Source organism: Talpa occidentalis, unplaced genomic scaffold, assembly GCF_014898055.3.
Source record: "Talpa occidentalis isolate TD23 unplaced genomic scaffold, MPIMG_talOcc4v2.1 talOcc4.8, whole genome shotgun sequence".
In the NCBI taxonomy this organism is placed as follows: domain Eukaryota; kingdom Metazoa; phylum Chordata; class Mammalia; order Eulipotyphla; family Talpidae; genus Talpa; species Talpa occidentalis.
The window spans coordinates 2487352-2507027 of NW_023605194.1; the positions used below are offsets into that span (position 1 = coordinate 2487352).

The 19676-nt window shown below is 60.6% G+C and overlaps 2 protein-coding genes across 3 annotated transcripts in view; one reads left to right on the forward strand and one right to left on the reverse strand.

Annotated features, from left to right (window-relative positions):
- The window catches only part of DOCK1 (dedicator of cytokinesis 1), a 345405-nt gene that overhangs the window by 159865 nt on the left and 165864 nt on the right, over positions 1-19676 (reverse strand). The window lies entirely within an intron of this gene.
- The window catches only part of INSYN2A (inhibitory synaptic factor 2A), a 33760-nt gene continuing 31668 nt past the window's right edge, over positions 17585-19676 (forward strand). Inside the window, exon 1 of the mRNA XM_037496905.1 lies at positions 17585-18774. Coding sequence (XP_037352802.1) covers positions 17615-18774 — 1160 coding nt within the window. The 5' untranslated portion in view covers positions 17585-17614. The remainder of the gene's footprint in view (positions 18775-19676) is intronic.

A 19676-nucleotide genomic window follows, 5' to 3' on the forward strand; every position in this document is an offset into this window, starting at 1 on the left:
CAGCAAAGCCCGCAGGAGGGCACCCCCACAGACCCGCCAAGACGCGGGCAGGCTGCTCGGGCTCCACTTAGGGGAGCCAGGCGGCACCCCCGGGAAACACTCCCCCGACCCTGCCCTCCAGGAGCTGACCCTCTGCAGGTGGGGGCCGGGCCGGGCTCCCGGGCCAGGGCGGCGCGCGGGGTGGGGGCCCCGCGACCCCTTGCGAGAGAGACGCGGGGCGCGGGGCTCCCGCCGCGGGGGCGCCTGCGGACGCTCAACAAGTTCCCGGGCGGGCGGGCAGCGCCGCCTGCAGCCGGCAGAGCCGAGGACGCGGCCGGAGCCCGCGCGGGAGGCAGCGCCGCGGCTCCGGCTCCGCCACCTCTCCCGGCGGGCGGGGGCGCCGGCCCCCGCGCCCCCGCGCCCCCACCCGCCCGCCCGCGCGCCCCGCCCCGGGCCGGCTCCGCCCGCTCGCCGGGGCCGGGGGGCGCGGGCCCCTCTGCTGGCGGCGGCGGCGCGGGGGGCCGGGCGGCGACAAGGACTCCCCGCCCCCGCCCCGCCCGCCCGCGCGCGCCGAGACGCCCAGGCGGGGAGCTCGGCGGAGGCGCGCGGCGCCGGTGGCGGCGGCTGTGGCTGTGGCTGTGGCTGTGGCTGTGGCCGGGCCGGGCCGGGCGGGCTGGGCTGGGCTGGGCCGGCTCCGCCGCGAGCGAGCGGGCGCGCGGGCCCCGGGGCCGGCCGGGCCGCCTCCCCGCGCGCGCCGACCGGGCAGGACGCGGCTGCGGCGCGGGGCGGCGGGGGGCGCGGGGCGCAGCCGGCCGAGCCCCAGCCCCGCCGCGGATGCCCTGCCCGGAGCGCCGCGCGCCGCGCCAGGCTCGCCCGGGTCCGCGGCGAGACATGCCCGAGCCCGGCGCCGCCCCGACCTGCACCCCGCTGTGAGCCGCGGAAGGTAAGCCGAGCCCGCGCCCCGGGCTCCCCGCGCCCCGCGCCCCCGCGGGCTCCCCGCGCCCCGGGACTCGGGCCGGGCCGGGGCGCGGGCGGGGCGCCGTTACGCAACCGCCGGCGGGGCCGGGGCCGGGGGGCTCGGGGCAACTTTGGCGGGGCCGGGGGGCGCGGCGGGGCGCGCTCGGGGCGCGGGGCGCGGGGAGCAGCGACGCCACAGCCGGGGCGCCCGCAGCCGGCCGCGCGGACGAGCCGGGGCAGGAGCCCTGGAACGCCTCCAGGCTTCTGAGTCTTTCGCAAAGTAAAGCGAACTAGCGAGCAGGGCTGATTAACTTCGGGGGGACAAGTCGGAGCCGAGGGGCGCAGACGCCGCCGGGCGGGGAGAGGCGCGAGCCGGGCGGGCGGGAGCCACGTGAACGCGGGGCTCCTCCCGGGTCTCCTCCCCGGGCTCCCGGCTCCGGGCTGGCACCTCCCGGGGCTGCGGCCGGGGTCGGAGCCCTCGGTGCCCGGCGTCCGTGCCAGGCAGGACGCGCGTGGGAAACCGACCAACGCTGCGGCCCCGGCCGGGCAGGAGAGGACGCGAGGCAGGAGGGCGCCCGGCCCGGGCGCAGGAGCCCGGAGCCCCAAGTCAAGAGCAAGAGTCTTGCTGGTTCATGCTCTGGGGTGCCGGGGGGCTGCTCCATCGCTAGGGCGAGGAGCCGGAGACCTCAGCATACTTACTACGCCCCCAAAATATGCCCCAGGGAGATGGAGCTGGTGATGAGGGGATGCCGGGAGTGGGGGAGGTGAGGCGCCTCTGGAACGAATAGGGGAGAAAATGGGTGCGTTTTGCGCCTGCACAGAGCAGGGCTGAGCCCCGACCCTCCTCCTGCAGCGGGTCTGTGTCTGCGGGCTGGACGCCCGCGTGGGCCCCTGAGCCAGAAAAGCCCGTGAAGCAGTTTAATTTGACCTTGTCTGCCTGGGCGCCTGAATTCTGCAGAAGCAGCCCTGGGTGAACCGAGAGAGTGGAAGGAACTTTGGGCCAGCCCTGCCTGGGCAGGAGCCCACAGGATCTTCTCCCCAGCCCGCACCCCGGGCTGGAGGGCTTGCCTGGGAGGGCTTCCCGGGGACAAAGACTTGTGGGGTTACCTTGGCATTTGTCATGGAGGACTGTCAAGGTTACGTGCTGGAGACGGGCAGGAAAATGCCACCCACATCACCTGAGCTGGGCCATCCCCGGCGAGCCGTGCAGATACGAGACGACACGGACTTAACCTTAGGAGGCTGAGGCTGCAGGCCAGCAGAGAGGAGCCGTCTTCTGGCTCTGCAGAGGCGGAAAGTGCCGGGCTTTATGATCCACACGGGGCTCTTATGACATTCCTATCCTGTTGAATGCCACTTTTCAAAGAAAAGTTCCTATTTATCTTTGCATTTTCTTGTGCAAGAACGACAGCAAACGTGCAGCTCAGGGGGGAGATGGAAGCCCTCCATCTGCATGCCTCACCAGAGATTAATAATTTACTCTCCGTGTTTACTCCTTGCATTAGATGGCACTGCTACTCGTGACGGTTTTATCAGACGCGCATTTGGGGGGGAGATAAAATGTCGAGCAGAGATACCCCTAATTGCATGATTTGGAATAAGTGATGTTAGCTACAGAGAGTTTAGCGCTTCTTCACTTCAGTCAATTCATTTCCGGACAGAGAGAACGATTCTGTTTCATTTCTTTAGCTACATAGGAGACCTGGACTTGGGATGCCCTTGAAAAGCAAAGCGCCTTTAAACTTACCACAGCTACGACGGCTTCTTTTTTTATGATTGTGGTGAAGTCTTTGAGCTTTCACTGACACCAGGCCCATTATCCTATTGAGAGGCACAACGTCTGCTTAAGGAATAGGCTACTAAGGGGGAGCCGGGGCGCTGCGTGCCCTCGCCGGAGCTGTCTGAACGCTCCGTGGCAAGCCTGCCATGCTGTTCCTGCCTTTCCGCTATTGACTTGGGGGGCTTCTGAGCTCGGCCACCATTGTTTTCCCCACGGCAGGTCAGGGAATGTCGGGGTTTTTGTTTCTCCCTCCACGGGGAAAAAAAATTAAGTAAATAAATGCAAGCCTTGTGCATGAAAGGCTTTCATGTGCCAGGAAGACTCCTACACATTCAAATAAGCCGTCAGAAAATAAAAATGATGCTCAGAAGTAACAGCTGATCGAGGGAGCAGCTGGACAGATGTGTTCACTCAGCTCGACATTTGTATGCTCTTGTCTGCGCTAACCCATGCCTGTCTCATTTAGAGCAACTCCGAACTCCCTGGTATGAGAAGCAGATCACAGATGACGGAGACAGTCTGCTTCCAGGCTACACCGCAAAGCGGCAGTTGTACAGACCAGCATCACTTTAGCAAAGGAGGGACGGGGACACCGGGAATGTTTTATTCTAAAGCTCTGGGCCACCTCGCCAGACACCTGAGCAGGTGCACGCCCAGGCTGCGGCTTAATCAGTCAGTGGCACAAAGGAAGCCCGAGTCACCGTGATAATGATGTCTGTTCGAGGCCAGCCCCCGTCACTTGGGGAATGTGAGGGCACGCAGACGCGAGGGCACGCAGACGCCCCGGGACCAGACTGGCATCATTATCTAAACAGCTTCCTAAATGCCGAGAAGCGCATCCCTTCCCCGCCACAATTCCACTGAGACCTTCCTTCCCAACCTGAAATTAACTCACATAATTTAAGAAGCAGATCCTTTTGTGTCTCCTCGCATATTTGATTTTAATATTTCATACCCTTTTGGAGTGACTGCAGTATTTTAAAGCAAAATTTCATATGATTGATATTACATGACAGCACTTCCATGACCATGAAATTCACATACAAACATGTGGCTGAGTCCTCATGCAATACTTGAGCGGGCCTAGAACACGGATGCAGTGAATCACCTTCACTTTACATCAGTGTATTTTTAAGGACAGACTAGAGATCAGGTACCAGTCTATGGGACGCTGCTAGAATTCACAAAAACCTTGTTCAGATGTGTCCTCATCAAGCAGTAAACCATACAAGTGCAGCTTCAACTCTCTGGATCATGCAGGGCAATTGCCTGTGTATCAGATCCTGTAGGTGCTAAGGTGTCTCCAGGCAACCGAGGTCTTACCTCCCGGACTAAGGAAAAAAACCACCTCAGTCCAAATTCCATCCTTCACATACACTCGAGCAGGTGCCTCCTGCCCTAAGCCCCAGGATATCCAGTGCTGGTTCAGGCATTATTCTCACCACAGTGAAGGAGTCCAGGGGCTCTGAAGTCTGCAAAGTGACAAACTGTTACCCTGATAAACACAGAGGCCTCCCCCTGCACGGCTCAGTGTCTCGTGCTGACAGCTTGCTCCCCGCTCCCCCCTCTAATTGGGACTGAGATCAAACTGAGTACAGAAAATCAGATATCAGGGACTACAGGAATCATGTTTCTCAAACAGACCTTCTGGATAAGGCCACATTTTAAAGGGCTTTGTGAAGCCCTGTCCCCTAAGTCATTATTTGTGAAAGGGCAGTCGGAGCGCACCGAGGGGCCTGCCGGCAGGGCCGCCCCGCACACATGCTCCCTGCTACGTCACCTTGCGGGTAGGGAGCTGGAGAGAGAAGAGCACAGAGACCCTGCTGTGTCTGCACGCTGCGCCGGCACCTGAGTTACACTGTGCCAGGCGTGATGGGCGAGGAAACTTTTTTTAAAAATCAGGCCAGCATGGCGAAACGCTGGTCAAAGTTTATATTGCAGTTACGACGGAAAATTCCAATTCAGTCCTTAATCATCTAGCCCTGGGCATAAAATGAAATGCAGTAAACCACAGCCTGCGAGAGTCCAGAGAGGAGGCCGTGACGGGAGCCGAGGAGGCACCAGAGACCTCGTGAGCACAAGGCACACTCCCCTCAGGACTGTGGGGGGCAGGGAGAGGCGCGGCCGCGGCCGGCCTGGGGAGCTCGCCCTGCCCGCTGCCAGCCTGAATGAAACACTCCGTGGTTCTAGGTCACTGCACGGGGGGTGGGGCCCACGCTGGCGGTTTCCTGGGCCGGATCTGTTTGTCAGCTGCCCATTTCTTGATCTTTTCCGTATGCACTTAGTGGCTGGACTTGAACACCTTATATTTTCTGCATTCTGCCTTGTGCAACCTGCTGACGTTTGTGGTGAGTCATGTTTTAGCAGCCGTGGAAGGGGAGCACAACTGTCCAACCTGGGCTCTGAACGCGGGCAGCGGAGGGAGGGGTGGGTGTGCAGAGGCTTCGTCCAGACGTGTGGGGACGTGCTGGGCGGCGTGTTCGGTCACAAGGCTGAGTGAGAGGTGCGCAAGGAGCTCCGGGCAGGCAGGGCCAGAGGGCACGGACGGGGAAGTCCCTGGAGGCAGTTAAGGCCCTGGCTTGACAAAGGCCGGGGAGCACCCCTGGGCCCTGCACACAGACTCGAGCACTGGGTGCGCGGGGGTAGGGGAAGAGGGAGAGGTGACAGTGGGCAGAGGCGTGCTGAGGGTCTGCGTGCAGAGCGGGCCGGCCCTGGAGGGGAACAGGCAGGGCACGAGGGCCTGTGCTTGCCACGCATACGCACCGAAGGGTCAGACATCACGGAGATGGCGCCTTGCTGGCTAGAGAGAAACTGCAGACAGGAGCCGGAGCTGAGAAGGGGGACAGATGAGTTACGCGGCACCAAGGGTGACTGGGGACGCTGGCTGGAAGGGGGCGGCTATGAGAGAAGAAGCATCCCGGGGGGCAGGTGTTTACCACGTGGTAGCTCCTGAGGAGGGGCTCAGGGTGCTGCCCGGACAGCCTACCTGAGAGGGCAGAGGCGCCGGAGGAGATGCAGTTACCACCACAAATGCAAGTTTCCGTCCCCCCCTGGAAATACTCATTTAAAAAATAAGCTTTCCACCGTCCTTACTTCTTAGAACTTCCGGGAGAAATACTTTCAAACAGGACAAGGGTTTCACAGCGCAAGGAAATTCTTAAAGGACTAAGAATAGTACTATCTACTAGCAGGTGTTTAATAAATATTTAATGAGGCCATTAACGAGAGGCCTAGTCAATGACTTTGCTAGAAACTCAGGGAATCCGGATCGGACCATAATTTTTCTCCTCCGTCGCAGTCGTATTTTGCTTGTGGTTGGCATCAGGAGGGCAGATCCCAAGAAGGTGGAGAAAAGGAAGGTTGTTTGGTTGAGGGAACTTTCACTGGTGCTGTCCCGACATCGTGGACATTCGTTGGGTCAACTGCAGACAAGCAGAAGCCCTGCCCCGCTGCTCCACTGGACGGCAGCCGCGAGCCCCTGCTCTCTGTGCCGGGCCCATCCACTCCTCCGCGCGTCGACCCGCCGCAGGGTAGGCGGGAAGACGGGGTTTCTCTTCCGTCCCAGCCGAGGTGGCGCGCTCCCGGCTAGCCGCTGTCCGGCGACCCGCACCCCGGACGCCACCGCTCGGAGGCGAGGCCCCCGCATGCCAGTGTAGGGAGACTGGACGGAAGACGCCGACAAAGATGAGCTGGTCACTTTCCGACCGTGGTTTTTCATTCAGTGTCTCTGGCCCTCGACGAGCAAATAACTGCTTCTCTCGGTGCATTACTCGTGTTTGTGGGCCGGCGCGGCGGCTCCACTGGAGTAGCTTTCGGCTCTGTTTCATGTGTTTCCCTCTTGCTGCATACATTTGTCTCCATGTATAATGTTAATTCTCCTCTGAGTACATCTCTGCTTTATTTATTGTGTCTGCCAGATCTGCTAGTGTGGGGAGAACGCCCAGGGTCAGGCCGAAGGAATTCCTCGCATAGGTCCACCCTGGGTCTGTGGAAGTGCCCCCTTCCTGGGTGGGGCTGTGCTCTGCGGGGGGACACCCCCCTCCAGGGCCGGGCTCACTCTGAGCGTGAGGAGGAGAGTGGACGAGGCCGGGGCTCCTACACTGAGGACCTGATCCTGAGAGTAGGAATCAGAGTCGGTGAAAATGCCCGCTGGCCATGCCCAGCTGGAGAGTCAACACCGAGGGCCACGGTGCACTTTTTAACCAGCCGTTCACATTTGAAGCCTTCCAGGCGGTTCTCGGGGACGGTTCCCAGAGTCGCCATGGCAGGGCTGTCCTAAGCGTGCCGGCGACCCCTCCATCCCCAGCAGCAGCGTCCCCAGGGTCGTGCGCCACGGGCCCCCCCAGTACCAACCTCTGAGCCCTCGCCACAGAGGAGGGTGGTGGGAGCAGCCCAGGGCCACCACGGTCACTGGCCAGTCCTGCCTGTTGGGCGCCCAGGTAACGCTCATAAGGGCTCCCGACCTGCAGCGTGGTCAGCTGGTCCCACTGACACTGGGCTGAAAGGAATCTCCCCCGAGCTTTGCCGGCACCGGAGCCCCACCCCCTGGGCTCTCCGCACACTGGCCGTCATGGCCGGGGCGAGGTCAGGTCACAGGCAGCCCGCGCTGCTCGGGGGCTCTCCCCGGGCGAGACAGGAGGGGCCGGGGCGCCTCACTGCGGGGACGTGTCCCCGTCCCTTCGCTCAGTGCATGTCCACGTTGCCCACGGTCACGCGCTGCTCTGAGACGCGGGGGTGCGCCGGGGGCAGGAGAGGAGAAGGAGCTGGACACGAAACACGGAGACCAGAGGCTCTTGGCAGTGAGCGCCGCAAAGACCACCCTGTGCCCTGCCTCCGGCCCAGGGAGCCGACCGCCCGGGACGCGGTGCAGGGCCAGGCCCTGGCGGAGCCCTGGAGGGGAGTCCCCTGCCCCGGGGCCGCTGTGCCCCGCTCCTGACCGGGGTGTTCTCACACAAACGCTCCGCTCCTTCAGCACCCGTGCTCGCCTCCCAGTCTTCAGGAAGGCCGAGTGGAGAGGGTCACTGGAGGTTCTGGAAAGATGGATGTTCTCCCTTTAAAAAAATAAGCGCTTTGAGGATTCTGGGGCGTGCAGAGAATCCTAATGCCGTCGGCACTGCTCTCACCCCGGCGCCGGCTCCCCGCGGCCCTGCGCCGTCCACCCGTCGCTCCCTTCTCCACGGTCCTCGTGACAGAAGAGGACGTCTGTTCTGGAGGTGCTGGGGATGAAGAGAGAGAAGCGGAGCCCAGAGGCACATCTTACGAATCAGGAACTCTGACCTGGCGGTTACTGCGGCCCAGGCCCAGGCCCAGGCCCAGACCCAGACCCAGGACGCTGGCTGGGCGCTGATCTCTGCTCTGCGCGGGGGGGACGGTCACCTCCATGCAGCTGCCCCCCAGAGAACAGGTATCCTCGGACACCGGGTTCCAGTCCTGGGCCTGTAGAGGCTGGCGGCGGCTCTGATGGGCAGGACGTGATGCAGACGAGCCTTCCCGGCACCAGCCGCTCGTGTGTGTGTGTGTGTGTGTGTGTGTGTGTGTGTGCGCGCGCACCCGGGTGTGGCATGTGCACGCGCGTGTGTGTGTGTATGTCCGTCTGTCGGTGTGGCTCTCACCCCCATTCTGTTTCCTGCCCCCCGTTTTCTTCTCCACCGGCAGCACAGTGGACACAGCAGCGCAGAATTATATTCCTAAGTATTGATCTCATTTATTGAGTCTAATTATATATTCCGTGTTCTCCATTCGAAGTAAGGGGGAAATGAAAGCCGTTCATTTCAATCAAAACCTCTGCATGAAACACAGACCTGTCCTAAGTGACGGGGCCCGGGTGCCCCCCAGGGCTCTCTGGGTCCCCCGATGGCCAGGGGCCCCTCCTTGAGCAAACGCCGCCCCACTGGACGCCAGTCGGAGGCCGGCCTATTGAGATTTTTGACTTAAATTTTTAATCTGCTGGGCCAAGACCACATTCGCGGCCAGGAAGACAAAGGTAACCTGAGCTTGAACTACAGGCGCCGCCCAGCAGGTCACTGCACGGAGCACCCAGGAAGGACCCTGACGTACCTCACAGAAGAAAATAACACCTGAGCCGTCATCTGCTCACCCCGAGAGTGGGGCTCCCCCCAGCAGCAGGAGGGTGAAGTGACGACATACCAGGGCAGGCGCCAGACTGGCACACCCAGCTCCAGGGGGGCATCCCTGCACCCCCTTCACTAACGTGACACCTCCCCTGCCTCCCACTGGCGCCGCTCCACCTGGGGTTCAGGGTCTGCATGGTCCACCAGGTCTGAGATCGGGGTGCAGAAAGAATCCAGGGGAGCCGAGAAGATCATGCACCGTCCTAAGCCTTCCTGGCGTGTCCTGGGTAAGCCCCAGCTGTGAGGACGCGGCGCTGAGAATCAGTATGTTCTTAAACTAATTAGCAGGCATTGAGGGCCACGGTCAGGAGGGAGGAGGCGCTCAGAGGACCGAGTCTGGAACACTCTGGGGCGGAGCAGGCACACACACACCCGGGAAGGTGCCTCCGCGTCCTCCCCTACATGCACCAGTCGCGGCCCTGGCTGCCCAGGAGGCGTCTCAGCACTTCCTTCCCCCCACCGTGGAGCTGAGCACAGCGGGCTGCCCCTGGCCCTGTCCTGCCCCACTGAGCCCCGGCTCTGCTTTGGTGCCCTGGCTGCCAACAGGGCAAGTGCCTGGCTCTCCGCCCCAGGCAAATGGACTCTAACACAGGATGAAGGCGCCGCATGGAGAGTGCAGCCCACTGGATCGGGGCCACCAAAAAGAGACGATCCTCGGGACAGGCATGGGAAGCACGATCTCATCCATGGGCCCTGGAAGCAAAGCACACAGCAGGGCCTGGCCACGCAGGGGGTGTGCACAGTGCAGGACGGGCTCAACCCGGCGACGGTGGGCTTTGGGGCGCCTCGGGAAACCGGGTGGGGAGGGTACAGATTGGCAGAACCTGAAAGCCAGTGTCTACAGGGCGCCCTGGAGCTGGGACGGCGCGGGTGCCCGGGGAGAGGCGATGCCGGTGCCCGAAGCCTGGACTGGTGCAGGAAGGAGATGGAGCAACAGCGAGGTCACGGGGGATGCCTGGACGGAAGGACAAGGACGAGGTCCACAGGGAAGAGAGAGGACAGGAAAAGCAAGAAACGCGGACCTGGTGGTGACTGGCTGCGGGCCGTGACCCAGGGGATCCAGCAAAGCTTCTCGGGCACCTGTGAGGCCACCTCAGAGCAAAGGGCAGAGGCTCTCCCGGGTGGGCTGCAGCCCGGGTGAGCTCGGCTCAGTCCTGCCTCTGGCACTGGGCCCCTTTGCTCTGTGCTGGCCAGGGAGCTGTTCTGGGGTGAGCTCCAGCCACCCACTGCACTGTCCCCATCCCTCCTAGTGAGGACCACTGAGGCTTCCAACCCCACCAGGCCCCCCAAACCAGGCCTTTTAGTTTCTTCAAGTTCTGTTAAGCGAGGTGTGTGCTTTCATGTGCCGCGTCTTCTAAGACTCCAGAACTCTGCAGGAGGTGGGGGTGGCTTCCTCATGCAAAGCAGTAGCTCCAAGGCAGGAAGACTCACAGAAGCACCCGGCCAGCGGAAGAGAAAGAGGCCCTGCTCCGCGGCGCGGCCGGTGTGTTCTAAGGCGCGGAGGTGAGGTTTGGGCGTCAGTCCAGGGCACACAGACACCTTGTGTTCGTTTCCTTCTCTCTGTCAACCCCCAACAATGACATTTGGGGACAGAACACCACGCACTTCCGAGACGAGCTCCCATGAGGCATGAGGCCCTGCTGTGGTCCTTCTGCAGCCCCCTGTGCTGGCCCCTGGGTGCCAGTGGACAGGAAGGAAGAAACAGCTTCTCCACTCTGCCGCGGGTCTTATCCGTGTCCTTTAATTCCACTCAGATTAAACCATCCCTGCATCATTTTTAGCCCCAGAACTGGAGGAACAATGGGAGAATTCAAACCCAGCGCCCAGAAGCCACATGCACGTCCTGTGGCCAATGGCCAGGGCTGTGCCCGTTTCTCTGCCTTTGCCAGAAACCACTTGTCACGAACACTTATGCCTCCCTTCCTTGGCGTCGCCACCGCTACAGAAAGCACAAGACCTCACAAAGCCCGGAGCTTGGCTGGATCAAGAAACACGGTGCACGGCGGGGACATAAAGGGACTCCTAAGGGTGACAGCTGGCCGTCACCGGCCTCACCAGGGAGACAGGACGCCGCAGGGAGACAGGATCCCCACCTCGCAGATCCCCGCTGCGTCCCAGCATGGTGTCCGAGACTCAACTGGGAGATGCAATGGGGAAAACCACGCTTCACACGCTTTCTGGGAAAACCAGTGATCCAATTTTAGCTTCAGATAGATTTAGTCAAATGTGCCATAGGCAGAAATCCTGGGATCGATCGCCCTCATCAATAAGGTGAACGCCCGGTCCGGTGGGCACCGCTGAGCTGATGGGCACGAGACACCCGCAGCCCAAGAAGGGGCGGCCGCCCCTCTGTCTCCCACCAACTCCAAGTCCCCTCGGCCAGACTAGGCCGGCGGTGCCGGTGCTGTGTCCCGAGCCCCCGGAGCAGTGGGGTAGGCGGACAGGGCCACCACCTAAGTGACGCCACAGGGCCTGCCCCGGACTGAGTCCCCTCTCACGTTTTCTGTGTGTCCTGCGGGAGGGGCGGGGCGGGAGGTCAGGTCCCCTCATGAATCTCACGGACCCACGTGTCCTGGCTGCTTCGGGTGCACTGTTAGTCAGCAGCGCGAACTGCCGCAAATAAAGGTAATTTCTCCTGTTGCCGTCAAGTCTCATTCAGAGGATCTATTTCTAGTTGATTTTTGCCAAGATCATAAAATTTTGCTAAATCATTTCCACTAATTTAGACTCCACTTGGACAGAGGATGAGCAAAGGTTAAAGTCAGCCCAAGCTGGAAATCAAGAACTAAGTAACCAGTGAAACACTTGAAGAGGCGCGCCAGCCCCGCTGGCAGGGCCAGTTTCTGCTTCTCCCAACACCTCGCACGGCCCGAGCCGCCTTGCAGAGAAGGCCCGGGCACCTGCTCGATCCGCTGGCTAGGGACAGGCCGGGGCGCTCTGGGGCCACAGCAATTTACATGATGTAGCTGAAATAATTGACGAGAGGCCTCCTGTTTGTTAAAATGTGTTTTCAGAAACCTCAGATGTGAATGAGCTGAGGCCCCCCACTTGGGATGGTTTTTCTTTGCCTCAAAACCTCTGCTGGGGTCCAGGAGCCCCCCCAACATGCCCCACGGGAGGGAGGGGCACTGGCGCCTCTGCCCTGACCCTCCAGAGGAAGCGGCCTGCCCTGCAGGCTCCCGGATGTGCCAGGGGCTGGGGGAGCAGCCGTCCGCCGGTCAAGGGCGTCAGCGGGCACTTCTTTGCCCCAGTCTAGTCCTCTTAATCAGTGACCTCTGAAGAAAGAACCGATGTCTGGGAAAATATCACCTCAGTGTATTAAAGAAAATTAAACTGGATAATGAATCTAACTAAGACACCGTCCAAAATCTCTCGCAGTTAGCTTTGCCTGAGGGCAGGAGGACCTCTGTTTGGGACGAAATCAATCAGGACCCATGAAACAGGCCTTCTGTGAGCTGCTTCATAACACAGACGCGTTCACTTAATGGGTCAAGCTCTGCCCACCCCCCGCAAGTGGCCTGTTAAGGAATGCTGTGCTCCCTCGCCTGACCCCACCTCTGGGCCCAGTGTGCAGGCTCCCTCAGCATATGGCATCAAATGCTGACCCAGTTAGTCTTGACTTCCAGCCAGCGCCTTCCCCTCCAAGGTTCTTAACAGCGGGGAAGCCACGAGGACACCAACCGCATCCCAGGGTCCCCGTCTGGACCCTGCAGGGCTGGCCCGGCCTTCCTGCTCTGTCCGCGGACGGACCGGACACCCGCCTCATGCCACAGCCCTTGGCGCAGGCCGAAAGGAGCCTTTCCACCTGTCACTCACCTTAAGGAGCTGCCCCCGGAGAGCTCTGGCGGCTGGGGGCCCTCGCAAGCTCCCGCTGGCTGTGGGTGTCTCAGCTCGAGCCCATTCGTGGCTAACGGCAGCAAAGAGCAGTGTCCTGCCGCCCCGGGGAGCCCTTGCCAAGCGCTGACTCTCCTGCTGCCCACATGCTCGCTGTCTGGGCCGGCCACACTCCCCGCTCTGTGCACACGCGTGTGCCTGTGTGCACACACCTATGTACACACCAACTATTGAGATTTCACAATTCACTGTCTTTATTCGAGGATTCCTCAAAACAACAGGCGCTGACCTTCAGGCCACTGCTTGTGCCCAATCCAACCACTGCGGGGGTGTGCCCGCTCCGACCCAAGTGCTTGCACCTCCGAGCCGGCCCTGCATCCTGCCAAGGTGCACACTCATTCTGGCCGGTGCTTTTTTTTTTTTTTTTTTAATAGAGGCATGCTTATTTATTTATTTGTTTGTTTGTTTTTGTTTATACAAGCACTGGGTACAGTCAGAAGCGCGGGAGGGTGAGAGAATTCACCAGAGCCAGAGCGGGGAGCAGAGCAGGCAGAAGGACCGAAGGACACTGCTGAGGGGAGCAGCGGGCGGCAGGAGAGGTCTGCGCGCCATGTGGGACCCTCCTCCGGTGGCCGGGGAGCAGCCGGGGGATCGAACCGGCGCCGCAGACGCTGCGGGCAGCAGCTTCGCCAGCTTCGCAACCCAGCGCTCAACCGCTGCGCCACCGGGGAGGCCCTGGCCGGTGCTTTTTAATTGGCACATGGGAGAACAGCATGGCACCCTCCTACCCTGGCCCCAGGAAATCAGAAAACAGAAGAAAAGGGGTAATCTCCCCAGTGCAGTCTCCCCCTGCTGCCAGGATGCGCATTTTGGGTCACTTCCGTCCGGGGCGGCGTAGTGGGCTGCCTCCTCTCACTTAACATTATTCCATGAGTGTTTCTCCGTGACACTAAATAATCTTTATAATTATCATTTTAACGGCCGCCCAAGTGAACACGCACCATCATTTACTCCCTGTTACCTATTGTTCCGCATTTAGTGGCTCCCATTTTTCACGCCTTTAAGCTGGAATGAACATTTTTATATAAGCGATTAATTTAAAGCAGCACGCAGAGACGACTCTCCATCACTAATCTAAAAATACAGGGTTTATATATTTACAACTCACATTTGATTATGAACTTTAATTTGAGGGTAATTAAGACATTTATATTCCAAACAGGCCCTCGACACCGAGCTCTTCCGGAGCCGGAGGAGCAAGCCTTGGCAGGTCACTGACGACAGCCCCGTGAGGCTAACACGCAGTTTGCGTAGGAAAGATAAGCTCCGTGATTTCCGCTGCCTTGGAGCTGGGAGATCAGCCCCAGGACACAGGGCGCGTGGCCTGAGCTGACCAGCAGGCCCAGCATCACAGCGCATCAGCTCAGCCTCGCCTCCGGCCAAAGCTCACAGCCCATGCCATGGCTGTGTCCTGCAGGCTCCCTGGGCTCCTGCAGGCTCCCTGGACGCCTGCACCAGGCAGCTGGGCCCGAAGGCGTGCAGCCACTCCAAGCTGTGTGACCTTGGCCAGGGTCAGGCAAATGCAGTTCCTTGGGGTGGGGAGCAGCCCCGGGCCCAGGCTTTGCAGGGACACGCCCTCTGCCTGTGACTCTGAGCCCTGACAAGCCTCAGGCCTCAGTTTCTCAATCTGCTGTAGGACAACAGTGGCCTGGTGAGGCTGTTTAGGGGGGGTCAAGGAGAAGTGAGGAGAAGGTGGCATCTGTGCACCTGCGGAAGCATGTACCTGTCGACGAGCGTCCATGTCGCCCCTTAACAGACTCGGTGCACTCGCTGAACAAGCGCCCAGAGGGAGAGGGGACGAGCCAGGCCAGGAGGCCCCGCTGCTCCCTGTTCCCTGCACAGGACCCACTGCCATTCTAGGCAAAATCATTTCCTTGATGTCACCCACAGCAAGGCCACCACCCCCAGCACGCAGTCAATGAGGACCCTGCAAAGATGTGTCCCCCTTATGTGAGTCAGTCCTGATGTCCAGAAAGTGACATCTGAAGCTTTAGAAAGTGTCTTCCAGTCAACCCGAGGAGCTCACGGCTTCATCTGCCGCCAACACAGCCAGCTAACAAGTTCCTCCGCACCGAGTCTTTCCTGTCGATGGGATGAAGACAGCCCAGCGCTGTGTGCAAGAAACAGCGACGCCGAGAAAAAACCCTAAGTAGCACCATTATTTTCACTAATAAGGAAATGATTTCTATGTACTTAGCAGCTCCCTGTAAAACAGAGCAGAGCCCTAGAATGTTTAATATTATTATTATTTTGCCGGTGGCAATTAATTCTTCTGATTTGTTTTATTAGTTTGATAGTTAGGGCCAGGATTCAGAATATCTTTCCAAACCAGCCGACTGATGTAAGAAAATTATTTCAGTGCAGTGCCTGGCAAATCGTGATGATGAATAGCGTGGTAGCACAAACTTATTCAGACACACATTTTTCAGGAGTGGCAGGGAAAAGTCTGAAAAATTACTAGTAAATTGCTTTTTGTAAAAATGCTCTCTCTTTCAAATTTTCCCCCGTCTGAAGGTCTTCTGCAGCGTGATGGCTCAGTGCCTTCTGAGCCACCTGGACCACAAGGGCAGATAAAGAAAGAAGCTAAGAGTGAGGGGAAAAGGTTTCATTTCCTTAGGGTGCCCCATGGCCTCCCTGCTCTCCCCACACTGAGCCCTTTGTAGGCTCAGCCCTTTTGAACCTCTCTGGATAAGCACGCGGAAGGGTGTGTCACCCACCCGTGGCAGGCCTGCCCGACCCAGCCGCCGCCACAGCCCCAGAAGTACACGGTCACTGATGCTTTTCCCCTCTCTGCAGAGCTGCCCAGTTTCTTGAGTTCCACTAACAAAAGTCTCAAAACAGCCTCGCGCCCAGTGAAATGTCAGAACCAAAGACCTTGCTCACGGATTGCTCCAAACTGCCCCGTTGGTGAAGGCTGAGGACTGAATGGGGAGAGGGGCAGGGCGATGCTCAGGCCTGGCCCCCAAGGGGCTCAGCGCCCACCCAGCCCCCACATGTTCTTGGTTCTTCCCTCTGCTTTCTTCCATGTCTTAACTGCTGGGGCACACACCGGCCACCCAAGAATGAAAGAGCAAGACAGTGGTTTCCAAGCTGGGGGACGGCGATGATCCCCCAGGTCCACTGGCAACATCTGGAGACTCTTCTAGAGTAGACCTTCTGACCACTGCATGGAGAGCAGGTTGCAGCTAGCAGCCTACACCCGCAGCAGGCCCCCACCAAGATGGACCAGCCTAAAAGGCCAGAGGGCCGCAGCTGAGAGTGCTGGTCTACTCAGACCCAGTGCTGCGGAGGCCTGCTCTGCTGTCCTCCAGCCAGCGTGGGATCTGTGGCCACGATGAAGGCTCCTTATCCATCAATACTAGTGGAGGTCTACAGAGTCCAGGGTCTTTGCTGACCTGCGCACAGAGGAGCGCGCCTGCCCCTCCCCAGGGGAGCACTGGGCCTCTCCTTCCTCTCTCCTGGGCCAACCACCCCATGGGTATCCTGCAACCAGTACTAATGCAGCAAGAACTAAGGGTGGAGGAGTGTCCTGCCTCTGTCTGTGGGTACCTGGTGCTACCACACAGCCCGGCCACATACCCTGAATGTGCCCCATCTTGGAAGCCACGCAGGCTGCGGCCTGGCGAGCACTGGGAGGGGGGACCACCCTGCTCAGGCCAGGAGGGACCCTCCTGCCTGCATCCTGACTTGAGGTGGGATGCTGACCAACCCACAGAGCTCCCCAAAACCGGTTTCCTCCTTGGCTTGGGAAGGCGGCAGGAAGGCACTGGCCGCTCACAGGCCCTCTGCTCGCCCATCTGGGGCACCTGGGGTAGGGACGATGGCGGGGCCTGTCACTGGACGGGGCGGCACCTGAGTGTGGCCTTGGGTCCAGGACCTGGCCTCTGGGCACCTGCCCTGACACCAGCGGCCTGCACACCCCAGGACCCCTCCCATCTGTCAGCCTCTAGAACTCGAGGGGGGCAGCAACACCCACACACGAGCCACGTGCTCAGCTGTATTTGCTGCTCTAAGTTCCACCCTCAAGAAAGTTCTTCCATGTGCAAAAAGCAGCTGTAAATGCGCCCAAAAGTGAAGGCGCTTTACCCCACTGGTATTCCCCGGGGAGTTGTTGGCCACCTGCGTCTTTTTAGTTGCATTTAATAATTCAGCCCAGGATGAATTTGCATGATTAACAAAAAGCCTCATGATTTTATTTTCTTTCAGGATTTAAATACTGAAACAACCGCCATTGTTTTCATTTTCAGAGGTTCTGATCAAAACACAAAACTTGCTTCTAGAATGAATAATTTCCTTTAAGGAAAGTATTTTCAAATGCCACTCTGCATGGAAGCAGAGAAAGGAGGTGCCAGCGCCGGGTCTGTGGATGCCGGGAAACCCATGTCCTCTCCGCGGCTGCCTTAACCCCTCAGGCGCCAGGAGCCGGGGCCCACACGCGCCCACGGTGGCCGCCAGGGAGAGTCTGTTCCAGCCCCTCCCCACGAGCATCTGATCGGAGCCGAGAGTCTTCACTGAGTCTTTAAGAGAAAATAGCCATTCTCTTGAATTCCAATAATAGATTAATCACATCATGCTGAAAAAATAGTAAAAACCCAAGCGGAGTCAGTTGCATTTGGGAAAACCATCTGCCGCCGGCTGGCGAGGGGGGAAGCAGGCGCGGCCCTTGGGAAGGCGCGTTCCCCCGGGGCCGCAGGCAGTTGCTGGTCTCTGCACCTGCCAGCGACCCCCAGTGACTTCCAGCCACCCAAGGGCCACCCTCACTGTTCGACAGTAACTCAGGCGCCCTGGCAGGCAGGAGCGGTTGGGCTGAAAGCAGGCGCGGCCACCTGTGCGCCCCCACTGACTCCCCTTTGTGTTTCCCCACGCAGGCACCATGGTCAGTAAGGAACCCGGCAAATGCACGCTGGCCACGCCGGAGAGCGACGCGGAGCCCGCCACCTGCCTGGCCCTGGAGATGAGGTACGCCCTGGACCCCGACCGGCAGATCAAGAAGCGCAACAAGGCCCTGCAGGTGCGGTTCAAGGACATCTGCGAGGCGCAGAGCGAGCAGAGGGACCCGCAGCCCGGCCCGGGCGCGCCCAGCGAGCGGCGTGAGCCCAAGCCCGCGGCCCACCGCGCCGCCTACCGCAAGTACATGACGGTGCCCGCGCGCAGGTCCATCCCCAACGTCACCAGGAGCACAGGCGTGCAGACCTCGCCGGACCTGAGAAAGTGCTACCAGACCTTCCCTCTGGACCGCAAAAAAGGGAGCCTCAAGGGCATCCCGGCTGCCGAGGCCTTTAAGAGCCAGGACAATGGTTTCGTGATGGATGCCAAGGCGCGGGAGGGGGCCCGGTGGGGCGGCCGCGTGCAGACCACGGCCGCCTTGGTGTTGCGCTCCGAGGAACACGTGAACGCAATGGGCCCGACGGGGGCCAACTGCGCGGAGCCCTGCAGGCCCCCCGAGGCCCACAGCTGCCGGGACGTCCCCCCGCAGAGAGCCTCCCGGGCCGCCCCCCAAGAGCCGGACCCCCAGCTGCACCGGAGAGCAGAGCTTGACCCCAGCACCCCGGACACAGAGGAACCCACCCCGCTGGCCCCCGGGAGGGTGTTCAAAACGGAGGTGGCCACCGTTTACGTGCCCGCCCCCGGCGGAAGGGCCTCCGAGCCGACCTTGGTGGACTCGCCCGCGGACAGCCGGGGGTCCCTGAGCCCAGCGGCCAGCGAGGCGCGCAAAGGGGCAGCGCATCTCAATGGGCTCCAGGCGCCCCCGGGTGCGGCGGCCGCCTGCTCGCCCCCGATGCAGTGCCTGTCCCCCGAATGTAGTGAGCAGACCCTGCAGACTCGAGCCCCTCCGGGCGAGGAGGGCCAGCTCTGCGGGGCGGACGTGGCCACCGGGGAGGAATGCCAACAAATCGTGCCTCATACAGAAGTGGTGGACCTGAAAGCACAGCTGCAGGTGATGGAGGGCCTGATCAGCTCCAGCCGGGAGACCATCAAGGTGCTCCTGGGCGTCATCCAGGAGCTGGAGAAAGGAGAGGCCCACCGGGAAGGGTATGTATCCTGTGTTTCCCCCCCAAGCCCAGCAGTCCCCTCCCGCCCAGTCCCCCCATCCCTCAGGCCAGGAAAGCCCCAGCAGAGCGCGCCCAGGGGTCCCTGATGGCCGGACACGTAGGTCCCCTGGTTGCCCCCGCAGGGTCACCTGCCGTCACTCTGCATGGGGCTGGCGGCCTCGAAGCCAAGTCTGTGTATGTTTTGAATGAACTGCTGCGTCTTTCCTGCGCATGTGCTGGGAGGAACCGTGCGCGGTGTTGATAAGGGGTCGCTCGGGTCCAGTCCAGAATGTCTAATCTCAGAAAGAGGCTGCTCGTCTCTTAGGAATCATCTTGTGGAGAAGTTCGGTGGCTCTGAGGAGCAGATGGGGCTGGCTGGGCTCTCCTCGTCCTGCGCGGCTCGCAGGACCTACAGAGCAGCAGTGTGGCGTCTCCCCTCGCCTGACGCAGAAGCGAGGTCTGTTCTAGACCAGCCCTGCCTGAGGGCGGGGGCAGAGGGTCTCCAGGCCTTGCCCTGGGGGTGCAGTTGGCTGCAGAGGACGGTGCCGAGTTAGCCTGATGACAGATCACATGGCCTTGTTTCCCATCTTTTGAACTTGAAATTGTGCAGCAGCAAATTTAAAAACAGATGCCCTAGACACAGGACAGTCTTGAGTCCCGGCGCTGGGACTGGCGACTTGGGCCAGGGAAGGAGCTGGGTCCCCCTGTACCTGCCTGCACTCCTGGAAACGGAGCCCAGGGCCCTCTGGGCCTCTCTCCCCCTGGCAGGCCTGGATTCCCTTGGCCCGTTGCGCAGGACAGGCTGGGGCAGTGCCCCCTGGCCTCGGGTGACCACCGTCCTGCCCTCTGTGGGCTCCTGCCCCAGGCTGGGCGAGCCGGCAGCTGGCATGTAACAAGACAGGA